At 39.0% G+C, this 25,892-nt stretch overlaps 3 protein-coding genes, 1 long non-coding RNA gene and 1 pseudogene across 6 annotated transcripts; 2 read left to right on the forward strand and 3 right to left on the reverse strand.

The window, feature by feature from the left end:
- Positions 1 to 382: 382 nt before the first annotated feature.
- LOC137727779 (uncharacterized) lies at positions 383 to 11,731 on the reverse strand. Of its 2 annotated transcripts, XM_068466595.2 has the most exons (22): positions 11,401 to 11,440; positions 11,239 to 11,323; positions 10,948 to 11,040; positions 10,520 to 10,559; positions 10,187 to 10,435; positions 9,899 to 9,998; positions 9,747 to 9,821; positions 9,261 to 9,359; positions 8,556 to 8,672; positions 8,333 to 8,448; positions 8,020 to 8,119; positions 7,584 to 7,942; positions 6,919 to 7,249; positions 6,187 to 6,404; positions 5,566 to 5,784; positions 4,833 to 5,019; positions 4,034 to 4,284; positions 3,791 to 3,883; positions 3,604 to 3,705; positions 1,879 to 2,236; positions 1,627 to 1,764; positions 383 to 1,547 (listed from the first exon to the last, which is right to left on the reverse strand). In XM_068466595.2, the coding sequence occupies exons 5-22, from the start codon at positions 10,237 to 10,239 to the stop codon at positions 762 to 764; spliced, it is 3,702 nt and encodes a 1,233-aa protein (XP_068322696.2). In that variant the 5' UTR covers positions 10,240 to 10,435; positions 10,520 to 10,559; positions 10,948 to 11,040; positions 11,239 to 11,323; positions 11,401 to 11,440; the 3' UTR covers positions 383 to 761. The 2 variants fall into 2 exon arrangements, with proteins under 2 accessions (XP_068322696.2, XP_068322695.2); XM_068466594.2 differs by lacking the exon at positions 10,948 to 11,040 and having other exon boundaries at positions 11,401 to 11,731.
- Positions 11,732 to 12,581: 850 nt separating this feature from the next.
- LOC148693675 (uncharacterized) lies at positions 12,582 to 13,487 on the reverse strand. The gene has a single exon (XM_088678087.1). It carries the CDS (start codon positions 13,485 to 13,487, stop codon positions 12,582 to 12,584), a length of 906 nt encoding a protein of 301 aa, XP_088534213.1.
- Positions 13,488 to 15,856: 2,369 nt separating this feature from the next.
- Positions 15,857 to 17,249, forward strand: LOC137727471 (uncharacterized). The gene is made up of 4 exons (XM_068466326.2): positions 15,857 to 16,024; positions 16,192 to 16,290; positions 16,400 to 16,551; positions 16,623 to 17,249. The coding sequence occupies exons 1-4, from the start codon at positions 15,857 to 15,859 to the stop codon at positions 17,008 to 17,010; spliced, it is 807 nt and encodes a 268-aa protein (XP_068322427.2). The 3' UTR covers positions 17,011 to 17,249.
- An 864-nt stretch (positions 17,250 to 18,113) lies between these two features.
- LOC137730343 (putative pentatricopeptide repeat-containing protein At5g59200, chloroplastic pseudogene) lies at positions 18,114 to 20,175 on the forward strand (annotated as a pseudogene). The gene has a single exon (XR_015951980.1). The product of XR_015951980.1 is annotated as a putative pentatricopeptide repeat-containing protein At5g59200, chloroplastic pseudogene (transcript).
- Positions 20,176 to 22,421: 2,246 nt separating this feature from the next.
- On the reverse strand, positions 22,422 to 25,253 carry LOC148693676 (uncharacterized). The gene is made up of 2 exons (XR_015951986.1): positions 22,861 to 25,253; positions 22,422 to 22,737 (listed from the first exon to the last, which is right to left on the reverse strand). It is a non-coding gene; the product is annotated as an uncharacterized LOC148693676 (long non-coding RNA).
- Positions 25,254 to 25,892: the final 639 nt, after the last annotated feature.

Raw genomic sequence — 25,892 nt, forward strand, 5'->3', positions numbered from 1 at the left:
TGGCATGACGGTATTGTTTCGTACGGATTTATTGCAGTCAATGCACTTGCATGGCCTGGAGGGAAAACACCGTCCCTAGTCAACACCAGGGTGTTGGAGTTGGCTACGATCAGCAACTCCTGCCGTTCCACCGGGCTATATTTTCAAGTAAGGATTTTTTTCGCACTTGTGCTTTAAAATAGCAGCACGGCAAAATAACAGTTTGAAATAAATAAATGGCTCCGGCTACAATGGTATCATTCAACGGTACGAGTTTTATGAAAGATTTAACTCTTGCAAAGATCAATTAGTTCCTTATATGCTCGATCGAACCGTTAATTTCCAAACCACTTTCGTGCCAGGAAAAGAAAAAGGAAATTGCAAATAAATAGTAAATTTCAACTTTAGAAAAATAAACAAAAGATGTGAATAACACGAGTGGGTACAGAATTTGTGGAGAGAGAAGAGCCGCCAAATGCAATGGCATTCTATTAGCAAGGATCCCTCATCAAAACAAATCAAATCAGCTGAATCAACAAAACAGAAACATAAAATGATACAACGGATACACAGAAGAATGTAATATAAAAACCAAAGGTTACGAGAAATATAAACATGACTAAAACTACTACATTACGCCATCGCTTCCCCAGAAGATGAACAAAAAAATATTGCGATGACCACGGTTCCTTTGTATGACATGTTGAGCTTCTACTGGACAAATCACTTAATTTCTGTGCGTGTGTACCTAATTGGGTTTCTGAGCAAGACTGTTGGGGATATCACATTCGGAAAAAATCCTCATCTAGTGGCAATCTTTTTGGAGCATTGGTTTGCCGAATGGGTGGCACCTGGGGCTGTAATGAGGTCGTCTGGGTTGGGACGGCAGGTTGGGGTGCTTCCGGTTGTGGAGCTTGAAATGGGGCATCTGACTGAGGTGGGACCTCTGACTGGGGCGGTGCCTCAGATTGGGGTGCTTGGGGCGGAAAGGCCTCTGATTGGGGCGCTTGGGATGCAGAAGCCTCTGACTGGGGTGCTTGCGATGCAGCCTCGGATTGGGGCTCTTGGGATGGATCCCCTGACTGGGGCGCTTGAGGTGGGGAATCTAATGGTGCTCCATTATCCGTAGAAGTTACGGGGACAATTTCTCCCGAAGCAGCCGAAACTGGATTACCTGGATCACTCTCTGATGATGAAGCGGGAGGCTTATCATCTGATCCTGATTCTGATTGTTGTGCTTGTGGCGCACCTGAAGGTGCTGGTGCGGGCGTAGGGGCTGCTTCTAACATCAACGGCTTGGCTGGTTGCTGCAGTGAATTCTGAGCCCCTGGAGCTGTTTTCTTTGGCATAGAAATAGGAGGAGCTGAAAGAGACGGCATCCCTGGAGGAAGAATTTCAATTGGTGGTTTCTTGGCAGCATCTGCTAAACTTGTAAGCTTGGGTTCCTCCAGAGAAGCCAAAAATGCAGCAGCAGCGTCTGTTTTCGTTGTTGGTGTGTGGTCAACCTCCTTCTGTAGCATTTTATTCCAAGTCTGAACCAAGTTCTTCAATGTTGGTCGCCCATGAGCCTGCACAGACAATCCATGAGACAGTCAGGTCAAAATAATAAACTCAGAAGAAGATGAACACACATAAATCACATCATACATGGGCATGAAGCACAGCCTCAGCGAGCATTCCAGTTTCCTGCCATGCCTTCTCCATGAGGGCATTGTCTCCCAAAACTGCAGTTGCAAATGCTGCTTCACGTCCAGAGCCAACTGATATTAAATTGTTTACCAAATTCTGCAGCGCAAAGCAACTGTATTTAGAATGGACTATCAAAAATTTTCAGAAAGGACTATCAAAATCACGAGAACTAGCATGCAAGAAAAGCAAGTTCAGATATGAATAACATACACTTAGCTGCGTCAACTCTCCATGATTGGCTAGGCGCAGAGCTTGTCCTCTTAATTCATGACCCTGTAAAGCTCCCTTTACAGAAGCTGCAGCACCCAACCTCTTAAGGGCTTCCCGAGCAATTTCAGCCTGTCCAGTAGCATCTGCAGCATCAATAAGATCCATAAACTCCTTTACGAACTTCACTATTCCTTGGACAGCTTCCAGCACATTTTCTTTCTTAGTCGTTACAGTTAGAATGTCCTTCAAATCAAATGACGTATTCTGTTGCCCTATGTCCCTGCTGTTGCTCATTGTAAGCAGGCACTGAAGAGCTCTTTTCAAATCACTGCTCTGCATGGCCAAATCAAACTCCAACCTACAAAAAAAGGATAATGATATATACGGTTCAAACTCAGATGAAACGGCTGCTGCTTAAATGCCATGATTCCCAACACATTAACTTTATAGTTGAAAGGCGTTTTGCGATCACTACAACAACAAAAGGATACAACAGACTCGAAGTGCCTGTAGGCCAGACACATCAACTGAAAACTGAACCATGTAAACCACATCAACCTATGGCCACAATGATACATGGTTTTACACTTTGACAGAATATAAAAGTAGACCCTCGAAAGCAATGGGGAGAGGGTGAGGTTTTGGGAGGATGGTTGGTTGGAGGGTGGACCATTGAAAGAGCAGTATCCTAGATTATTCTTTGTTATCGAGAAAGTATAACTAGAGCATTTCAAGTTTTGTGAATTTTTCTCTTCGGTCATTGAGTTGGAATTTGATTTCAGAAGAAATTTGAATGGGCTGTAGATAGCAGAGGTGACTGGGTTATTACAGAAGGTGGAAGATGTTCATTTGATTCAATCAAGAGCGGATAATAGGTGGTGGAAACTAGACGGGTCAGGATTTTCCACTTGCAAATCCTGTAACTCTTTCTTATGCAACAATGGAACCGTGCAACATTTTCCACCCTATTCTCAGATTTGGAAATCAAAAGCTCCTCCAAAAGTCAAAGTTCTTGCGTGGTTAGTGGCAATTGGAATGGTCAACACGTGATCATGTACCAAAGGCAAAGGTCTTTTATTTGTATTTCTCCTCATTCGTGCAGTTAGTGTAAAACTGAGGAGGAGAACATTAATCATGTTTTTCTCCTTTGTTCTTACTCGGTACAGCTGTGGTGGAAATTGTTCAAGGAAGTTAGAGCTAGTTGGATTATTCCAAAGGGTTGTTTCGAGCTTCTAAGCACCAAGTTCGAGGCTTTAGGAAAGGGGAGGAAAGCTAAAGCTTTGTGGGGCTATTTGGTGTTGGCAGTTTTTTGGAACATTTGGTTGGAGAGTAAGAAAAGAATTTTTGGGGATTATAAGGGAGCAGGAGTAGAGGAACTATGGGGTAGAGTAAGATACCAGGCAGCCTTCTGGACTTCAGTTTCAAATGAGTTAAGGGATTATTCTCTATCTTATATAGTAATGGATGTGTTAGCAGCTGTAAAATGAATTTGGTTCAGCTTCAGTTACCTGTAAAGTAGTCCTACTTGAGAGGTCTTAACTAGTTTGGTGGATTTTTTATCCACTTGTGGGTAATTCCTTCTATTGATATAATAAAGTTCTATCGTTTCTTCTCAAAAAAACAAAAACAGAAATAATAAGCATAAAAAAATAAAAAATAAAAAAAAGAGGAAAAGTAAGCACTATGACATTGAACACACACAGGGTGAGTTTATTTGTGGCATACCTCTTAGATATTCCAGGCAAATGAAGTGCCTCGGTAGCATAACCCATGCCTAGCAAAAATTGTGCTAAATCATCATGATGTTCTCTGCCTAGCCTACTTGCCCTGCATAAAACAAAAACATTAGGAATTATATAAAAAAGATCGTGCGGTTAGACATGTAGGAAACTATAGAAAGAAAGATTGATACCACTTGACAGCACTAACTGCATCTCCATAAGCAGCAAGACACCGACAACGGATCCCAGGGTGGCTAAGGGATAAGGCATGAGCACTCATGTATCTGCAGGGAAATACAAAAGAAAGAAATCGTTTATGTTTGCGATCATATACTTATCACATAGAAGTTAGAACTCATGCACATATGTTTTATAGACAACTAATTTAGCATACATTCTTAACAACTTTATTTGTGAAAAGGGGGGCCCATTACCTATCAATTAGCCAAAGAACGCCATCTCTGACACCCACCACAACTAGAGGCCCAACAGGCCGTTTCTGCTCTGTTGGAAAACGAGTAACTGCCACTGAGACCCCTCCACCCCCAACAGCTATCTCATTAACCCTTCTTTCTTCAAACTCTTTTAGTATCCCTGAACTGTCCCCGTCATTTCTAGACTGTTTCGATAATGTTAAGAAAGGAGACACAGATGGAGCATGCTGAAATGAGGCTAATCGCACCACCTAAAACAGAAGAAAAAACAAATAAGAAAAGAGAAATGACAACATTTAATCAAAATAGTAAATGATTTGATTCATAGCAATTGCATTTGGCCCCAACTTCTCTAAACTGTCCAGCTATTACAATATTCTGCCCAGCGCTCAAAATAAAAGATGAAGAATTCAACTTGGATTAACTAAACCAACAAATCTTACACAGTAAAATAAAAAGGAATTATTTTGTTACCAATAAAGAAAATTGTTTGAAAAATTTCCTTATTAATTAAACTTAAAATTCAAGTAATATCTTAGAACCAAGAATCAGAATTTTCCCATATTAACCAACTTTTAGTGTATATGAATGTATCAATATACGTCCAATTTGATTAAAAAAATTCCAAGCACATTGACATAGAAGTTTCCAGAAAAACTCTTTACAGATCTTATATGGTTTCTCACTGAAAACACGGCACCGCTGCCAAATAAAATGTGAGAAAAGCGTAATTTGTATTTTTTCTATCTAAGGCAACAAACCATCAGCATAGAGTTCTACTTTTGGGAACTCTTTTTACCTGTAGCATCGGGGGCCTCAGTGCTATCCTTTCTTGTGTAACAGATTGCGAACCTTCAACTGCGATTAGTGCTAGTTCACCATGCTCAGCAAGGGCTCTTGATTGTGCCTCCTTTTGCTTCATTTCCTCTTTCCTCTTTCTGGTTTCAATATCAACAGGTGCAACTCCAGCATCCACAAAAACACATCTGCAAAATGCACGTAAAAAAGCACAGTTCATATGTTGTGCCCTTTTTTATTGGCTTAGTATCAATTCAATCTACAGTTCTACTCTGCATTCTTATTGTTGAGGTAAATTGGTCAAAAGAATCACAACAAAGCACAATGGAGTTGAAAGACAGCAATAACTTTCTTTACACCAGTATTACAAAAGCAACGAAAACTCAGGTCCTAATGTCCTGAGTTCATATACGGTTAAACCTCAACACTCAAAAACCTGAGTTTGAGTTTTCTTCAGCCTAAGGCTATGGTGCATTAACTGAATCAATTTTTTTTTTTTTTTGTGCATAGCTTTAGCTCTGATAACTTTGAGTTTTTGTGTGGGCCCACATGTAATATCATAGTCAGACAAGTTTTAGAGGCTTTCCAAGATCAAGTTCCTAGAAGTCGAGATATTCTATTGTATTGTGTCATAAATTAACAAAAGTTTTTTCCTGATAAAACCATTCTAATCTATTCCAAGAACCTGTTATAAATGTAAATACAGAATTTTTGGGACAATCACTATATCTTACTCAATTGTGGTTGGCGTAATGACAAATAACTGTCGCCTATGCCAAACTGCACCAGTAGCGTAAGGAATTGCGACGTCTCCCAGATATCTATATTGCGGGCGCAAAGAAGATATGACAATGTATTTCTGATATGCAAAAGCACAATACTCAACCGTTTGATCCCATGCTGTCCATTCTGGTTGAGGAAGTAGACCACCAACAGGTTGAAAAGTTTCCCAACTGCATTGTCAGGAATCACTTCAGATTAAAAGGATAACTTATCTTGATCTTATATCCACATACACCCATTAAAAAGCCTTTACACAAAGCACTAAACCCCCTTTAGCAATCAACGTTTAAAATTTATTCCAGGATGGGCCAGGAAGAAAGTGAGACAAGTTTGTGTTCAAGTAATCTAAATTAAAATAGGCAATATCTGCAAGCACTAGTTAAAAAGAAAAGTTCAAGCATCCTCAATGAAAGAGTTGTGAGAAAATTTGAAGCATTGAAGAAACTGAGAGATATAACAGGGTCAGTTTGTGAAACACTTAATTCACATTTCTAAAACACAAAAAGTGATGAGCTATATCAAATAAAAATCCATTTTTTGATATGCTATGAAGGAATGAAGAAACCCATTGCCTGTATAGCTGAAAGTTTTGTGGTGCAGCCTCAGCAGAAGATGATCTATGGGAAGAAAATCCATCATCGAAAGTGGAAAAAGAAGAATGCCCAGCACTTCCAAATCCAGACAAGGGCATGGATTGAATTGTTGAAATAGCTGTTGTGGCGATAGGGCTAATTCTCCGCGAGATTCGATATGCAACACCAAGAAGTGCTCCTCCATGCAAACCAATGACCTAGAATAGAATTTTGAATTAGAAAGGAACCTTAACTGTCAAACTTGCTACACATTCTACACCAAAATATTAATGGAATAGTCCAATGCATTTGTATTTGAAGTGCTTCCTATCAATTTCTGTCCAATTTGTAAAACATTTGAAACTTTTCTTAGAGAATTTAATGTAGAACAATTTTAGAAAAACCCTTCTAGTTTGTTTTCTGAAAATTGTTAACAACTTTTGAAAGCTGGTGTGGCTACATGCTTTTGCTTGTGAGTTTTTACAGAAAGTTGTTATTCACAAAGGAACCAAAGAAGCCCTTAACACTCAGGATCTATACAAACTCTAACGCATAGACCACATAAGGATTTTGTTTAATTGTTTTCAGTGCAAGAACAATGCCTTGAGGAACAAACTTATAATTTAAAACCCTACACATTTTATTTTTTGGTCGGTAAAAAACCCTGCGCATTGTAAAACTCACAACTATAATCACTATAACCATATAGACCAGGCAGAACAGAATAAATACCGGGTCACTGCGACCACCCATAGATCTCATTAAAATATTTGATGTGCCATCATCCAGCAAGATGCGAACTTGTACGTTAGCTGCAGAAGCAGCAGAGGCAGCCGCCGCAGCAGCTTGTGCTGCAGCTGCAGCAGCTTCTTTTGCTTTTCTCGATGATCCTCCCTTATGAATTACAGGAATTCGAGGTGGTAATGTAGACTCTAGTATAGCAAATCTGTCACGACACGTATCCCAAGCCAGAAGCCTTGCACTGCCTGAATCAACAATTGACCAGTCACTAACTTTGTATATAGAGAAGTAAGGGATATCAGGCCACACGACTGCAAGATACCTGAAATTTGTACAAATAATCATTACCACATCAGTACCGAAGCTCCAAATAAAAAGACGAAAAAACATGACATGTTGGAATAAACATCATAGGTAATTTCTGATGACATGTATCACAAAGAATACAACATACTTAGAAAGATGATCAAAGACAACATCGTACACAAGATGCATTAATTTCACTCTTCTATGTGTGTTTAATATAAAGGCAGATATTGATGCGTTACACTACATCAACCTAATACTAATGCTATCAATCTAACCATGTCACCTAAACAAAGCTTGAAAACTATTGTAATTAAAGACCGGCATTTCTAGTGCCTGATGCGACTTACTTTCCCGAACCGCTTACTGAGAGAACTGAGTAGGAATCATGTGGAACAGTTGTACTAATGTGCTTCTTTATCTGTTTGACATTTAACATTTCTGGCAACTCCCCCCTAAGCCTTCCTGCTTCCGACAAAGAAGCATTATTTCCAAGAGATGGATTTGCTGTCTGGGATAACTGAAAGTTCAGTAGCTTAAGTTCCCTTTCAATAACATATACAGCATTATGCTCTCGACTCGCTGACGGTGTTGGTAAGGCAGCTACAGCTGGAAGCGACCTTGGGTCAAACTCGCTGATAATGACCCCGACATTGGTTCCAGTAGCAACAAGGTGGGACTGTAAAGGATGTGCGACCATACAGTATACCTGTGATACAGTTAAGTGTAAGTGTCTGATAAAAAGTTATATGACGAAAAACCTAAATAAGCATAAGAGTGACTTACCCTAATTTTCTTGTTCGGTGCAATTACTTGTGGAGGGATTAGTGAAGAAAGCTCACACAATGGCCTTGTGATTGCAGGATAAGTTGGATGTTCAATAGCCCTGAGAAAAAGTTTAAACAATTTTTGGTGAATTTCACAAGGAAAAAAAAAAAAAAAAAAAAGATGCGAAACACAGATCTCGTAAGTACGTTATGCCCAACTTTTTTGGTAAAAAAAACAGATTCTGATTATAAATCGACTGTTTTATGGCCAAAAATATTAACTGATGGAAAGTTGTAATGGAAACCCACTAGAAAGAAAATTTTGTGCATACCATATATTGGAATCTTTAACACAAGTCAATATATCAAGGTTTGGCGCACGAGGGTGGCACCAGGATGCCACACTATGGCAAGCAAGTTTTGGAACAGGCTTAATACGCCGCAATTCCTGAAAGAGAAAAGCATACGAAATATATAATCAAATTAAAATAAACACCAACATTCAACAGAAAACCAGTTGCACTTCACAAAGCCTTTTCTTAAACATTGGGATACCTTAAAGGAAACCGTGTCCCATATAGCTAACGTCTTATCTGCACCAATAGAGATAAGCTGGGGCGCACCTCCAATCACTCTAGAAAGCTCAACAGCCACAACACCACCATCATGAGCCTGTCATAAAAGAAATGGCCTATAATCAAATCTCCATTAGTTCAAGTATGTCATCCAGAAAAGAAAAAAATTACATGCATAAAGCTCCTACATTCAAGCATGCAGAAAGAATGAACTGAAAGAAGGTCAATTCATGGAGTTCAATATAACAGAGATTTTTAATTATTTATAGGAAACACATTTTATTCATAAAAATGGACAAAATACAATGATATACCACCAAGAAGAATTGCACCAAAAGGAATATCTTTAAAATTCCTCAACAAAGATGCCCAATTGAAATCTACAGTTTGATTCAATAAAACAAAGAAATCTCAGAGTCCAATTTGACCAAGCCAACACTAGGCACTGGTGAGGATTACATTACCTCAAAATATTGGACATCTTAAACCCGTTTCAGCAAACAGGGTGTCACATTTCCATATAAATTTTAAATAAATATGATAGCATCGATCAGCCTAGGTTTCAAATCTGCATATAATTTTCATACCATAACCATAATATGGAATAAATAATGCATCAGTAATCTAACCTAATAGTTGTCAAAGAAAAATAAGAGAAAAATGACAAGAAAAAATAGATAATTGCCTTTAAACTTAGTTTCGGTACGAGTTCTTGTGAATCTTGACCATGATCTGCACTCCAAACTACAAGCAAACCATCACTACCTCCAGAAACCAGAAGTGCCTGCAATAAAGTTTAGATATAGAAACAAGAAGCATTTAAACACATGCATCTAGTACGTTGATACTGATGAGCACTCATAACAACCCAGCATCTCAATATTGTAATTCCTAGATTTTTTTACAACCTACATCATGCTGCAGAGTGAATGGAAAAATTACTTTCACCAAAGTGTTATATGAATGAACTTGAAGAATAAGGAGATAATAACATTTTATGAAACTCCAGAGGCACAATCAATGTAATACATCAGGCCACCTATGGTATTTGAACACTCAGACACAAACTAAAATAGTAAATAAATAATAATAAAAAATGTTCACAAAGAAAGATAGCATAAACACATGCAATAAAGCAATTTGATTTCATCTTTTAGAAGTAAAAATCTACCTCGCCAGAAGAAGCCACAAATGTCATCAAACAAGCTATGGATCCTTTATGCCCTCCAGTGTATCTTCTTACAAGCTGCAGGAAGCAAGTATATCACTCAAAGCGAGGGATAGTTATAGCCAGCATGTTAAAAAATTTGGAAAAACGCAAACCTTCCATGTCATCATTGAAAGTACTCTAATAACACCATCTGATCCACCAAAAGCAACAAGAGGAACATCCGCAACAGCGGATCTAGAAAGGAATTCCATACTGCAAGATCCATAGAGGGAAACAAGAAACAGAGCACAAAATATGTCAAAAACAAAAAAAAAAACTCAGAGGTTTGTTAATCTTATTACGAAAAAAATAAGAGAATCAGTGTTAAGGTATTATGAATGCCACTTCTTCAAATGAATGAAAAATATACATAAACATACTGAAAAATAGCGATAACTTACCAGAGCAGTGATTTATTGTCAAGCTCCGATTTCGGTACATCACGACCTCGCATTGTTACCAAGTCCAAAAATATGGCTTTGTTTTCACAACAAATGACAAGAAAATGTCTTCCTTTAGTTGATGGGACAGGAGAACTAAAAGCTGATGCAACATTACTGACAGCTGTTGGAGCCTCAGCAGCTGTGGAGCGGTTACACCAAAGTTGCCAATAGCGCACATCATCATCAAAGAAGTTTACCTGCTTAACACTTTAAAGGAAGCATAGGCCCTCAGTGTGTGTCTAGGTTTCAATAAAGAGAAATGGACAATAATACAATTGCAGTGTCTATTACCTCCCTCCACGAATGGCTTCTGTGGGCTTCCCTTTAGACTCTATCAACCAAAAGCAAACACAAGAATTACAAAGATATATATATATATATATGTGTGTGTGTGTGTGTGTGTGTGTGTGTGTAATTCTCTGGTTTAACAGTGGAAGTTTAGAAATCTTAAACAACTACTGAGGCAAACTAGCTCTCTTGTTGTCCAAATATCATATTTTGCCAGGGTTCGAGCTAAAGATATGAAACAAAACAATTGAAAGACGACAACTTTCAAACTCACATAAAAATCTGTGCATTGATCTTAAGTTTAATTGTGCCAGTCATTGATTTAAGAGCAGCTAATTATAAAGCCTCTGAGATTTCCCAACCAGAAATTATAGAATCCCAACTGGATAAACTGAGTTCGACGCTGATGCTTAAGTTGAACAGTACATTACCTTATCTTACACCATAAGGCAATCAATGATGGACATGGTTCTGCTGAGTAAATGCAAGAACTAATAGAGTTAACTCTGTCCGAAATCGCATATCTAGTTTTACAAATGAAATGTTAGCGAAATTCGCAGTCTTCAGTTATTCAATGTACTTCTGCAAAAGCATTTAGCTTCTCTAAGCTAGATTTTTCCAATTAGGTCTCAGAAATACAGAAGCAGCACAAAATTGAACACAATTCCAATCGAATTTCACGAGCCTCGCAGCAACTAAATTCAAATTTCAGGATTAAGTACCTGATTCCCCCTCCGCGAGCTTCTCCAACTTGGCGCCAACCAAACGCCTCTGATCGACGCCGCCAGCTTTGAGCTCGTAAATCACCTAATTCGAATCCATCACAGTCGAATCACGAACACGAAGTGTATAAATTGAAGAGACGGAGAAAGAGAGAGGGGTACCTGACGGTGTTCCCAATTCCAAACGGAGACGTGATCGGAGGCGTCGGCGGTGACCAGCCATGGATGCGTGGGATGTAACTGAATCTTGACGATCTTCTCATTCGTCGGCCGGAATGCTCGTAACCGCAACATTTATCTGATTCGATTGAAATGCGAAATAGATCGAAAAGCAGCTTACTTGCTCAAGTTTGCTATCCAACAGCAAATCTTCTTACGCCCTAGAATTTGAGAGAAGCAGCAGAAGACGACGAAGAGAGATGGTCAGTGGAATTCAAACTCCAAATGCCAAATGCGAGTCTTCAACGTCTCTGAGTTTCTCTCTGCTTCTGATGAGATCGTGTTGGAGCAATATTAGAAAATATGAAAAATAACAATATAATTTCAATGATAATAATCATAAAGAAATTCACGACATCAATTATATATGAGATTAATATAAACAACTAGAGAAAAAGTTAGAATAACTGACAAACTTGGAGATTGAGGCTTGCATAAATGCAATGTCCTAAAGATACAATTTCGCCCCTACTCTTGTGCTTGTAGTTCGGTAGGCGTCCATCTCCCATGATTCAACAATCTATAATCCGAAGTCAAAGCACTTCAATCTTCGATCTCTGACGAACTTTATATATTTCGTACTCTCAAGACACGACTCGGAATTTGACTCACAAAACATGAGAGAAATAAAGTGGGGAAACCCTATTTCTCAAGAGTAAAATTAACTCTAATTTTTTATCTTTAATACCAATGGTTTCATGGGTTTAAATAGAATCCAATTTCTACTTATTAAAGAGATGTAACTTTTCATCTATAAGTATACATCACTTATCAAGGAATACACCTAAACAACATAACCTTTCTAAGAAATTGGTTAACAATATTTTTCATTCAAGTATTAAAATTATATATTACAATATATAATTTCCAACAGATCGGACCTCCTTTCTTTTTCTCTTAATTGCAGCGACTTCTGCCGTTAATCTGTTTGTTTTTTTTTTTTTTTTTTTTTGAAGAGCTGGCTTCCATTAAAACCAGGGCCGAAGCCAAACCGCAACAGAAGCTCACCGAGAGCAAGCTACAGCAGAAACCACAACAAAGATGGAAGGATCAACACAGAGGAGGAGGATCAACACCACCGACCCAGCCTAAAGCCAGTCTCCCTCATCCCTAGCAAAACAAAATTAAGGAGGGCAAGGCAACCCATCCTTGTTCAATACATGGACCAACGAAGATGGAAGGATGTTTACCCAAGTTACATCGCACATCTCCGGATTACTTCTCGACGCCAACACATGCGCCGCCAAATTGGCCGATCTCGGAACCCAAGACCAGCGACAGTCCTGAAAGTCCCCCCTAAGGCGCAAAGCCTTCGAAATAACGGGGAAAGCCTCCCATCTGCCTCTCAAATGCCCCTGAGCTAAATTAAGTATGTTCTCCTGTGAATCGGACTCCACTATGATGCACTCCAACTCCAACTCTTTGGCCAGCTCACATCCCAGCAAAATCGCAGCAGCCACACTAGGGGCCCTAACCCGCCCATGTTTAGCTGCCACAAACTTCCCCGCATGATCCCTGATCACCACACCAGCATAACCGCTTTTAGAACTAACAATCCAACTCGCATCCACATTCACCTTCATGAAAGGATGGCCAGGGGGACCCCAACGGGCAGGAGGACCAGAAAGAGAGGGATTCCTCTGAGAACGACACTCGGAAGCAACAGACGCCTCCAAAAACCCATTCACCGATGTCATAATAGCCATGATGACACGATTCGGAGAAATACCCATGTTATCATAAACAAAACTACACCTGTTTTTCCAGATGTGCCAGCAAGTAAAAGCCACGATCATCAATATCCTAGCCTTCTCTTCCTTTGAGCCCAATCCCGACCCAAGGAAAGACAAAACCCATGCAGGGAGATTCGAAATATTGGCTCTAATCACCCGATAATTCAACGGGCCACCAAACCAAATCGGTTCAACCCACGGGCACAGAAGGAGCATGTGCTCAACAGATTCATCCTGATCAAAGCAGATAAGGCAGCACGGGGAAGGGGAACAACGACGTTTGAACAAATTCTCCATCGTGGCCAAAGCACGACTCAAAGCCCTCCACATAAAATTACGAACCTTCGGAGGAGTCTTCAAATGCCAAATACAATTCCAAACTTTGTTCGGGATGACAGAGGAAGACAAGGCGGCCCCGCCAATTATGGAGCTCGAATTAGCATGCTTCCAATGATAACCAGATTTCACAGAGTACTCCCCATTCTTGGTAGCCGGCTAAATCATCCTATCATCTCGACGTCCATCTCCAATGGGAGTGTCCAGAATGGCCTTGAAGTCCTCCAAAGAAATAAAAGGCCTAATGGCCTCAATATTCCAAGATCCGGACTCATTATTAATCACTGTATCCACCCGCATATTCCGAGACACTCCCACATCTCCAATAACCGTAGGTTTCCCAGCAGGGATAGACGGCAACCATCTATCCTGCCATAACCTGATACTTCTCCCATTCATTATCTGCCAATGAGCACCTCTCAGAAGAATCTCGCGCCCAACCAGGAGACTAGACCAGCCCCAAGAGGCTCTACCCCCCAAAGTAGCATCCATGAAAGAGCAGTGAGGGTAATAGCGGGCCTTAAGAAGCTGCGCCCATAGCGAGTTTGGCTCATGAATCAATCTCCAACACTGCTTTGCAAGCAGAGTATCATTAAAATCTTGAAAATTCCGGAACCCCATACCACCCTCATGTTTCGGATACCCCAAGAGGCCCCGGGCAACCCAGTGGATGCTTTTCTCCCCCCCGTTCTTTCCCCACCAAAACTCTGCAATTAATGCATCAAAATCCGAACATAGAGAAGAAGGGAACTTAAAGAGATGCATGGGATAGGCAGGGATAGCCTGAATCACAGCCTTAATCAATATTTCTTTTCCTGCTTGTGAGAGGGTACATTGTTTCCAACCCTGAACTTTTTCTAAGATTCGACCTTTCACGAAAGCAAGCCCCTGCTTTTTAGAACGACCCCAAAAAGAAGGAAGACCAAGGTACTTCCCCGGATCCTGCACCAAAGGCATACCAACGATGTGACTAAACTCAACTGACAAGCTTCTAGGCACGTTTGCCCCAAAGAACATACACGACTTCTGATAGTTCACCAGCTGACCAGAAGCAGTACAATAATCATCTAAAATCCGCAATAGGCATTCACGACTTCTAATCTGTTTGTTTTGACTACATCACAGACGGACCTTTTTTTGCTGTGAACAAATTTCTCGCATTCTTCTTTTATTTTTCCTGCTAAAAGCTTCTGACAATTAAATTTAAAAAATTTATATTTAAAATTTTTTTTTAGTACAAAATTATACTGAAATATTAATTGTTCTATTTTTATATTAGAAAAACAAATATTTATATTTTTTTTGTCGAATAAAAATTTATATTTTATGGAGTTTATTAAAAGAATTAAAATTTCTCAAAATTCTAATTGAATATTCTCTGCATATTACAAGTCTTTTTTTTTAGGATCTTGATATTACGAGTCTTATAATTCAATAAATTGTGAAATGTTAATAAAACAATATAAAGAAAACCACAAAAAAAAAAAAAAAAACGATTTTCTACAGATGACACGTGGGAATGAATTAGTAAATTTTGGCCAAGTGTGGTATGACACTGCGCTAACTGTCTCGTAGAGCCATTGATCTCTCCTGTTTTCCATGCAACGCCATCACAAAATTGTTCCGCCATGTTTCTCTGTCTATTTCATTAGGCTCTGGTACTCTCTCTCTCTCTCTCTCTCTCTCTCTCTCTCTCTCTCTCTCCAATTTTTGATCCATTAGGGAAATAACTTGAATCCGTTCCATGAATTGTTGTTTGCTCTGCTGGGATTTCTCCATTAAAACAATGTTTGTCAGATACCTAAACCATTGTCAGGAACTTAGAATAAATCTTGAGGATTAAATATTTCTTATGACATTGTTGATCGTAAATAAGATTTTATTACTTTCAATTTTAAAAGATTTCTTTCCGCTGAAGCAACTGTCACCCTCTTGCATCATCCATGACTGCATGAGGCCAGTCGGCAGGTCACGCTCTTGCATCAAGTTCGAATCCCCTATCAGAGTAGTTTAGAATAGCGCTTTTGTCAAAAAGAACATATGTAACTATCACATTGTCTTCTCTATAAACTTTCTAGTTTGGTTCAAGAGCATTACTGAGAGATTTAATGAGAATTTTCTCTTCTGCTAGTTGAAAGGGTTTTGATTGTTGCTCAAGTTACAAGAAACCGAAATGCCGGCTTCCATAAGGTTTTGATCTGTCATTTTCATAAACTCTCACATAAACTGTAAATCTTTCGTTATCTCAATTGGAGTTTTCTATTGCTTCGTTGAGATTTTCTTGTCTATCATGTTTCTGAGCCGTAAAACTTTACCCATGAAACTGCAGCATGGATGAGAATCTGGGGTTCCAGTATGGAGTTTCCAGGCCAGGGCTTAATCCGCCAATTCAATTTGGGAATGGATTTTGTGGAGCAGGGTCAGGACTCATACGAGGCGGATTGGGTGCGTATGGAAAGAAAATTTGTGGTTCAAGTTCTCAGTATGTTCAAAGCAATGTAAGAATCTCTGCTAAATTTTGGGTAATGCGCATTACGACAGCTGATGGTGTTGAAGTCGTGCGTGCGATACACATACAAAATGAATGTTCTGTGACAAATGACATGATGATATTTTTTCTGTGAATGTTATTTTGCTTCTTTACTGTTTTGTCCAAAATGTGCAGATAAGCAAGTACTTCTCAGATCCTCAATACTACTTCCAAGTGAACTCCCACTACGTCCGAAACAAACTGAAGATAATTCTGTTTCCATTTCTGCACAGGGTATGTAGAAATTTGAACTTAAGGGTGCCAATGACCCCTATTAGCTACTCATAAACAAATCTGTTAAAACTTCTAATTTTCTTAATTTTCTATATCTCATTGTGTTTAGGGGCACTGGACGAGGATGACAGAGCCAGTTGGAGGCAGGCTTTCGTATAACCCTCCAATTACTGACATACATGCCCCAGACTTGTACATTCCATTCATGACATTTGCAACGTACTTGGTTCTCGCTGGGATCTCACTAGGTCTTTCTGGGAAGTAAGTCTATAGCATCCTCAAAACCCGATATTTAAGCAGCGTAAGTAGTTTTAATTCTTATCTCATGCCAGATTCAGCCCAGAGGCTATAAATTGGCAGTTTGTGAAGGGAATGGTGGGTTGGCTACTCCAAGTGATGTTGCTCAAGGCATCGTTGTCTTCACTTGGGGGTGGAGAGGCACCTTTGCTAGACATGATAGCATATACTGGGTACACTTTCACAGGGTTGTGTGTGGCGGTTCTAGGGCGAATCACGCTAAGCTATGCGTACTACTTGATAATCATATGGACATCCATGTGCTCAGGCATCTTCTTGGCAAAGACAATTAAGATAACTTTGTATGCTGAGATCAACAGTTATGATGCAAACATGCATCATTATATGTTGCTAGGTATCGCGTTTTCTCAGTTCCCGTTGATCATCTGGCTGAGCAACCCTACCGGAAATTGGTTTTCCTGAACCTGCAATTTCAATGCATATATGCTAGTTGCTCAGATTTTCTGCAGTGGCATATGAACATCTTGTGTGCATAGCTAGGACTTGAATTCGCTTTTAAACCGCGGTTGCAGGAGTTTATGTATTCCAGGAATTCTTTCTCGTACTAATCTCATTTGTAGTATTGTTGCAGAATTAGATTGGTGATTTAGTTATCAGGATTGATAGCTTCTAATGGAAGTGGACTGCATTTTTGTGTTCTTTGCTTAGCATTTGCTTACTAAAATCTTAAGTAGGCTATACGCGACACATTTCATTATTATCTACGCGTATCACAAATATTAAGAACTAAAATTACTTGATCATATTTACTAATCACATTGCTCAGAAGCGATTACCAAATGTTAAACATGTAGCTTTACTCAAAGCAAATATAGACAAATAGGTTTCACCTTCTTATGTATTTGGGCATGTTCTTAGTTTTGATATAGGCTGGGTACTTCTAATTCTTTCAGAGTTGATGAGAATTTATTGGTTAATAAATTAGGCTGGGGATAGGGGTGTGTTTATTGTCAACTCTTACTGAGAAATTGTTGTGGTCTACGAAATTCTATTGCATTGCATGTACAACCAATTCATATGTTATAATATAACTTATGTCTAATTGTGTTTTGGACGGATTTGGAAATGTTACAACTAAAAGCATTCATGAAAGCGTCTGGTTAAATAGTTAAGAATGTTTTGAGGGCTATAGAAGCATTTTCTAAAGAAATAAAAAGCGTTTGAGTTCTAACATGAATTTGAAACATATTTTTAATGAAAGCATTTTCAGAAAAAGCACACCATAACCTGACATAATAATGTAGCATTAAATTCGTCATCCACCAAATTCGAATCTAAGGTCATGTGAAGCACGCCTAACCTGACATAATAACTTATAAATAAGAAAAATATCAGATACTCCCCTACAGTATTTAACATATTAACAACATGGAGAATTTTTTTTAGTGTGCCAGAAAGATGGTCCATTACACTAAATATCATAATACAAGTAGTTATATACTTGAAATTTTTTTCTCTAATCACTTGTATTATGATACTTGATGTCCTGACCATATGTCGGTAAGAAACTGAAAAGTGCCTCGACAACATGAAAAGAGTAGTGCGTTGGACCTCCTCCGCGTTTGGTTACTTGGTGAATGAACCGCCAAAAATATGAGTTGCTCAATGACAACGGTTACATTGAACTCGGCATTCCCGCGAAATTCAATTCCAAAACCCAGGGATTCCCAAAACCGGAGAGAAACAATCTCTCTAATACAAAAATGCAAACAAATTCATCAGGTTCCGCCAATCCACGGAAAAATCATAAGAAATTTCCAAGGCCAAGACCCATTCGTCGTCTTCGAGCTTCTTCGCCTCTGCTCCAACCTCAACTCAATCGACTACGCCACCAAGATTTTCCAGCAAATTCAAACCCCAAATGTCTACCTCTACACTGCTCTCATTGACGGGTTCGTGTCGACTGGGTTTTACCTCGATGCGATTTGGGTTTACTGTCGAATGGTTAATGAGTCTGTTTCACCGGATAACTACGTGGTAACTTCTGTGTTGAAAGCTTGTGGCTTTGGGTTGGCGTTGGAGGAGGGGAGAGGAGTCCATGCGCAGGTTTTGAAGGTTGGGTTGTCATCGAATCGCTCAGTGAGGATGAAGCTTCTGGATCTTTACGGGAAGTGTGGTGAATTTGAGTTTGCACGGAGGGTGTTCAATGAAATGCCTGATAGGGATGTCGTTGCGTCAACAGTGATGATCACTTCTTTTTCTGATTATGGGTTGATTGAGGAGGCGATTGGGGTTTTTAACCGGGATAGGAGTAAGGATACAGTTTGTTGGACTGCGATGATTGATGGGTTGGTTAGGAATGGGGAGATGAATAGGGCTTTGGAGGTGTTTAGGGAGATGCAGAGGAATAATGTGAGGCCTAATGAAGTTACTGTTGTTTGTGTTTTATCTGCTTGTTCGTATTTGGGAGCATTGGAGCTCGGAAGATGGGTTCACTCTTACATAGATAAGTATGACATCGAATTCAATTACATTGTAGGTGGTGCTCTGATTAATATGTATTCGAGGTGTGGAGATATTGATGAGGCACTGGCAGTGTTTGGTAAGATGAAAGAGAGAGATGTGAGCAGTTATAATTCCATGATTGAGGGGCTTGCTATGCATGGGAAGTGCATTGAGGCTATCCAAATGTTCCAGACAACGATAAAACAAGGACTAAGGCCAAATAGCATTACTTTTGTTAAAGTATTGAATGCATGTAGCCATAGAGGTTTGTTGGATTTGGGTTTTGAGATATTTCATTCCATGAGTAGTATTCACGGCATTCAACCACAGATAGAACACTACAGATGCATGGTTGATCTTCTAGGTCGCTCGGGCCAGCTTGAAGAAGCTTACAATTTCATTGCAAGAATGAAAATGGCACCGGATTATATCATGTTGGGGGCTTTGCTAAGTGCTTGTAAAATCCATGGGAACCTCGAATTAGGAGAAAGGGTAGCTGAAATATTGGTGAATTGTGGTAACGCAGAGTCGGGAACTTACGTAGTGCTATCAAATGCATATGCTTCATCAGGGAGGTGGAAGGAGGCTGCACAAGTGAGAGCAGAGATGAAGGAAAATGGAACCCCAAAGGAGCCTGGTTGTAGCTTGATTGAAGTAAACAATGAGATCCATGAGTTCCTCTTGGGAGACCTCAGACACCCGAAGAAAGAGGAAATCTACAAAAAGTTAACGGAGCTAATCCATGAACTGAAATCAGAAGGATACTTGCCTGCAACAGAGGCGGTTTTGCATGATATTGAAGATACGCAAAAGGAATTGGCTCTGTCGATACATAGTGAGAGACTTGCGATATGCTATGGGCTAAGTGCTACAAAACGAGGTACGACTTTGAGGATTGTAAATAACTTAAGGGTTTGCAGTGACTGCCACTCAATGATCAAATTGATAGCTAAGATCACCAACAGAAAGATTGTCGTTAGGGATCGCAATAGGTTCCACCATTTTGAGAGTGGGGTTTGTTCTTGTGCTGATTATTGGTGAAAAAGAAAACTTCATACTAACAGCAAGTATATATATTGTTTCTTTACTCTGATTTTCAATTATTTTATTTTATTATATGAACTCTCTGAATCTCCGATAACAAGAAAATACAACGATAACGTTTGAAAGTTCAATTATGAATCTCCCACGTTTGCAGTTTGCACCCAGGTCGGAATGTCTCTTTCTTGAAGTTTAGTTGAATTGTGTAAATCACTAAATATTACAGTCGAGTTTCAGAATTTGGGGCCATTCAACTGCAGTCTATAACATTTAAGTTTAATTACCTCCTATATGCCATTGACTTATCACAATTGGCTAAAACATACGATCGTGCAACCTCCCAATCGTGGTTGTCAAGAATATAATCTTCCCGCATACCAATTGAATGCCCGGTGGCACAAAATATGTCAATGTCACCCTCATGGTCAGGATGTATTCTATCTGCATTTCGGCTTGGATGGTTCAAACGTGTCTCCACGCCTTCCAAGTACATTGCACAAAAAGACAAGCACTCCTCAGGATTCCTTGGGCCATGCTTCCCTCAGGTCGATTTTTATTTCGAACATACTTCTTCAAGGTTAGCAGGTACCTAATTTAAATACTACAAACTCAGTTTTGTTGTTATAAATTGTATGATGCACAAATGTAATACCCATGGAAACATAGTAAAAGTTAAGGAATACCTCTCAATTGGGTACATCCATATGTAGTGTACCAGACCTGCAAGTGCAGCTTCCTCGACAAGATGTATTGTGAGGTGAAGATTGACGACAAAGAATGCAGGGGGTAATATCCTTTCCAATTGGCATAGGATCATAACTATTTTGGGTGTAAGTTAGTGAAATCCTTCCACTTACCCTTTTTTAGTACACAAATGTCTAAAGAATGCACTTAGTTCCAATAATATTCGTGCAATACCAGTTGGGAGGCTTTTGCGTTTGGCAATTGGAAGGAATTGCTGCATTAAAACATGCCAATCATGACTTTTAAGTCCCCTTACAATCTTTTCCTTTACATGCACAAGCCGTGAAATATTTGACGAGTAATTGTCAAACACTTTTGTTGACGCTAAAACCTTGCAAAAAAATTCCTTCTCCAATGGTTTCATAGTATATGCACCGGGAGGCATCTTTGGCTTTCCATTAACAAATTTTCTCTGCAACTCCGATTTCATGCCCATCAATTCTAGGTCCAACCTTGCATTCAAGTTATCCTTACTCCCAACAATAACCAGCAAAGTTGCAACCAAACTTTCAGTGACATTTTTTCAATATGCATGACATCAAGGCAGTGTTGAAGGACAAGATGTTCCCAATACGGCAATTTGAAAAAAATACTATGTTTCTTCCATGGCCCAATTGTTGGTCTAGGTGGTGGTCTTTTATCTCCAACCTCTTTTCGTGGGGTCGTACCATATTCGAACCGTAAAATGGACAACCGCCAAAGGCATTCCCATCCGGTCATGGGGGAAGGTGCTTTGCTATCTTTTGTCAAAAAGATTAAAGGTTTTCCTCTGTCGACGAAAAACATGTGACATGGGCAAGAAACGACGATGACCCATATAACAATATTTCCTACCTTTTTTTAGATATGTCGACTCAGTCTGGTAGTTGCAACGAGGAAATGCTAATTTCCCATGTGTGCTCCAACCGGACAAGTTCCCATAGGCGGGGAAGTCGCTAATAGTCCACAAAACAACTGCTTGTGAGGTGAAGGTCTCTTGCCTAAACGTATCATAAGTGGGAACCCCTGAGGTCCACAATACCTTCAGGTCGTCTATTAATGGTTCAAGGTACATATCAATATCATTTCCTGGAGATTCTTTTCCTGGTATTAACAAAACCATCAATATGAACGGTGATTTAATACACAACCAAGGTGGTAAATTGTTTATGGTCAACAATACTGGCCATGTGCTATAGTCGGTGCTGCATTTTCCAAAAGGGTTGAATCTGTCACTTGCCAACCCAAGACGTACATTGCGCATTTCGCCACCAAATGTTGGAAATTTCATATCTAATTGCTTCCATGCAAAGGAATCAGCTGCATGTCTTAAAAAGCCATCCTCGGGCTGAGAAAGACCATGGCAACACATGTCTTCACTAGTGTGTTGAGACATGTAAAGCCTTTGCAAGCGAGGTGTAATAGGAAAATATGTTAGCACCTTATGAGGTATTCTTTTTTTACTGCTTCACGTTGTGTCATCTACCTCGGTTGTATATTTGGACACATCACATGTATGACAAACATCTAAACCAATGTTATGTTTCCAATACAGCATGCAGTCATTTTCACATGCATGGATCTTTTGGTGAGGCAACATGAAATTTTTCAACAATCCCTTTGTACTCATCACTTTCTTCTGTAAAGAATGACCATTTGGGAGTATATGTTTCAAAAGCTAAAGATTAGCTTGCACTGGACTTTCGCTACACCCATATAAGCACTTGTTGTGAAATACTCGTATTAGGAAATCCATTTTCTTCATACCACAACCCGGATATAATTCCGTGTTGGCATCTTGCACCATGGCTTCAAACTTACATGCATATGCAGGTATTAGAGCTTCCTGACCGCTGTGATTATTAATAGGCATGCCACCCATTACATTGGGACCCGAGAAAATATCTTCAAGCAAGGGGCCTAGTTCACAATGAGGAGTATTAACAACAACAATTTGCTGTGCAGCTTGGCTACCTGGAAGAGGCTCACCAAATGTCTCTCCACGCCATACCCATGAGCCTTCCAAGTATGAACGGTCCATACCTTCAACAATTAGATGCGCTTCGACTTCATTGTTACTCAACCAGAACCTATTCAAGCATTTAGCACATGGACATTTGATGTTGCCATCATGAAAAGAAACTTGCAATGAGTTTGAGATAAATTTTGCTAGCCCTGTTATGTAATCCTCTGTAAACGGATTCAAAGTGGCCCAACTTTTGTCCATCGTGATTGAATATAATAAATAGTTTCCTGAATTGGAACAATAAGGTGCCTAATGATTAAGAAGTCAAGTAAAATATGTAACTGAAACAAATTAAGTAAATATAGTATGCGAATAAAGAGGCAAAAATTTACAATTTCCAACTGCAAGGGAGCGTATGTATTGTACAAACAAATCATTTGTAATAGGAAAACAAAAAATTAATCAATTTTATGAGTAACATTGTATGTATGAGGCTTGTTCATAGAACACAGGATGCAAGGGATAGTAACAAGTTCATATAGTTCACCAGAGGCCCAATTTTTGCACACTCCTAAAGCAAATCCCGAACACACAAAAAATAACAAGAAACACTCAAGTTTATACCAAGAAGAGAATTTACAGAAAATTGATCTTTACTGCTTTGGTTTCTCAATAAAAAAGGTAGAGGTAATAAGTATGTTTTGTATACAGCATTTGTATAGTATTTGTAGGAATGTTAATCGTGTGTCCTTCCAAATTCGTCTCTATCTATAGAGGTTTAAGTGTTCCGTTCAAAACCTCAAATATCTTGATTTGCGCCATTTGATTAAGAGGCATGACTTCAAGAAAGATATATCTACCCATTTGAATTCAATCTCAAACTTCCCAAACGGTTGACGACAAAATGATCAACTCCTACCCTACTAATGTAATGTATAGAAGGTGAGCGAGTTTAGCATATTACTTGAATGAAGAAAGACAGAGCTCTTTAGCAAAGACGTGTCGAAAACCCCCTATGATTATTGAATGTTAATCCATCACTCTTAAAGAGCGGTGCAAATGCTGTAATGAGGGGAAATCTCCTATTTATATATATTGATGAGACCAAATGAATGCACGTAGGTAAACAGCAGGGAGTTGTCCAACAGAGGTCATGTCGCTTCCTCGTCCACTAATAATAATATTGTTTTGAAGCTTTAGACCACATAACGAAGCATGGAATCTAGCTTAACTATTAGTTTTCATGCAGTGGTAGTAGGTATCAGCTAAAAATCATACCAAAACTTAAAAACACACAAAATATCATATGCAATTCGTTCATAGCCATGTTAATATAAGCCAGACTTTCTCTACCCAAGTCCCTTATTGTGTTTACAGAACATAAGAACAAAATGCGATATCCTTATAGCATAAGCTTAACCAAGAGTGGAACTTTATAGGGATATTTCTACTTATATCCCTTTTCTTTCAATTTCTACAAGTTTAAAGGATAGTAGTTTGAAAAAAAAAAACGTCCAAGAACACCTAAAATTTCAAATTCCACCTACCTTCTTGCGACATTCTTAGTCATTCAAAAAACAAGAAAGGAAAAAACACCTAAATTATCAAATTCCAAAACGTAGTTGTGATTTGCCTAACTCGTGCTTTCGTGGAGACAGTAAAGGAATTTACATATTTTTATAACAAGAAACGAACACCTAGCTTGTATCTACAAGAACAATTATAAGCTAACAGATAAAAGAAGCACTTCAAACCCAACTTCTAAAAACTCCCAAGAATCGAATACTTAATAAACAAAGTGAAAAGTTTGATCTAAAAAATTTTGAATATTAATTATAAGAAACACAAAATTACTTGTTTTTACTCCCCAAAATCAATTCAATGTCTTGCAGCCCCAAATTGATTGTACGCAACCCAACTGAAAATAAATGGCGAATCGAGGAGCTTAATCTGTTGAGAAATTGAAAGGGCAAGGTTTGAGAAGCAGATAACCAGCCTTCCACTGGGAGTGGAGCTTCCGCTAACCATGCCCGTCGCCAACTAAATGAGGCCGCTCACCTTCCCTTGGCCGCTACACCATGTCCGCATCCTGCGAGTGCGATTGGTTTGCGAAACTGCCCGACTTCATCACTAATGCAATAATGGCCGAGAGACGCGATTAGGGTCCAAGGCTCTGTCCTTCTATGGGTTTTGGAGTTTGTCTCACTTTTGTATTTCACTTGCATTCGTAGGTTCTCTTCTCAGGACAAGCCTTCTCCCGTTGCAATATATATTGCAGCGTTCAAAACAAAAAAAAATATTGTCATATATATATATATATCCCCACTTTGAAAACAAAAAAAATTAACTAGCACCACTTCAATCGGTGCCTACAAAATCAATAATACAATAAACAAGTAGAAGAAAAGTAATTTTAAGAAATAAAACTATTTAACAGACACCAATCATTGGTGTCCCAATGTTGAAAGTCACCCATATCAGTGGCATCCTATTGTAAAGACACCAAAAAATGCTAAAAGTGAGTGCTTTATATCTATGGCCACCAATTGTAAATGGTGTGCAAAAAATGATGTCCTATAAGCATAATTCTAGTACTGGATCTTTCTTAATATCTTTCCTCTCTTCTCCTCTTTGCTTATCTTCCAAGTATCTTCGTGTGTCGGTTGTGGTTGATTTTTCGTTCTAATGAAGATAGCTTTCATGGTCACGGTCGTTCCCTCTGTCCATGAGATTCTTGTGTTTTTTGTGGTTACTCTTGAAAGTAGGCTATTTGTAGGAAGCTAAAAAAAAATTAAAAAAAAAATGGAAAAAAAAAATCATGCATCGGAGGTGACTTATGCATGGGTGTTTTTGCTAACACTTTTAGGATCATTCGAGGGTGGTGCGGACCTTCCTTATGGTGCCTTTACAGTGGTTATCCGGCTTGCAAGGTTTAATTTCAGTGAGTGTTATTTTATGTTAGTTGAACGCAAGTCATTCATGGTTAAGGAATTGTACTGTAATTCTTTGCATGTGATTAATATTCTAATGAATAGGGTGTTAGGTTTCTACCTATACGTTCTGAGTTCCAGACTCATTCTTTCTTAATTATTATAATATTTTCGAACAC

The sequence above is a fragment of the Pyrus communis genome, chromosome 10 (assembly GCF_041283825.1).
Source record: "Pyrus communis isolate YQ-2024b chromosome 10, ASM4128382v1, whole genome shotgun sequence".
Taxonomy (NCBI): Eukaryota; Viridiplantae; Streptophyta; class Magnoliopsida; order Rosales; family Rosaceae; genus Pyrus; species Pyrus communis.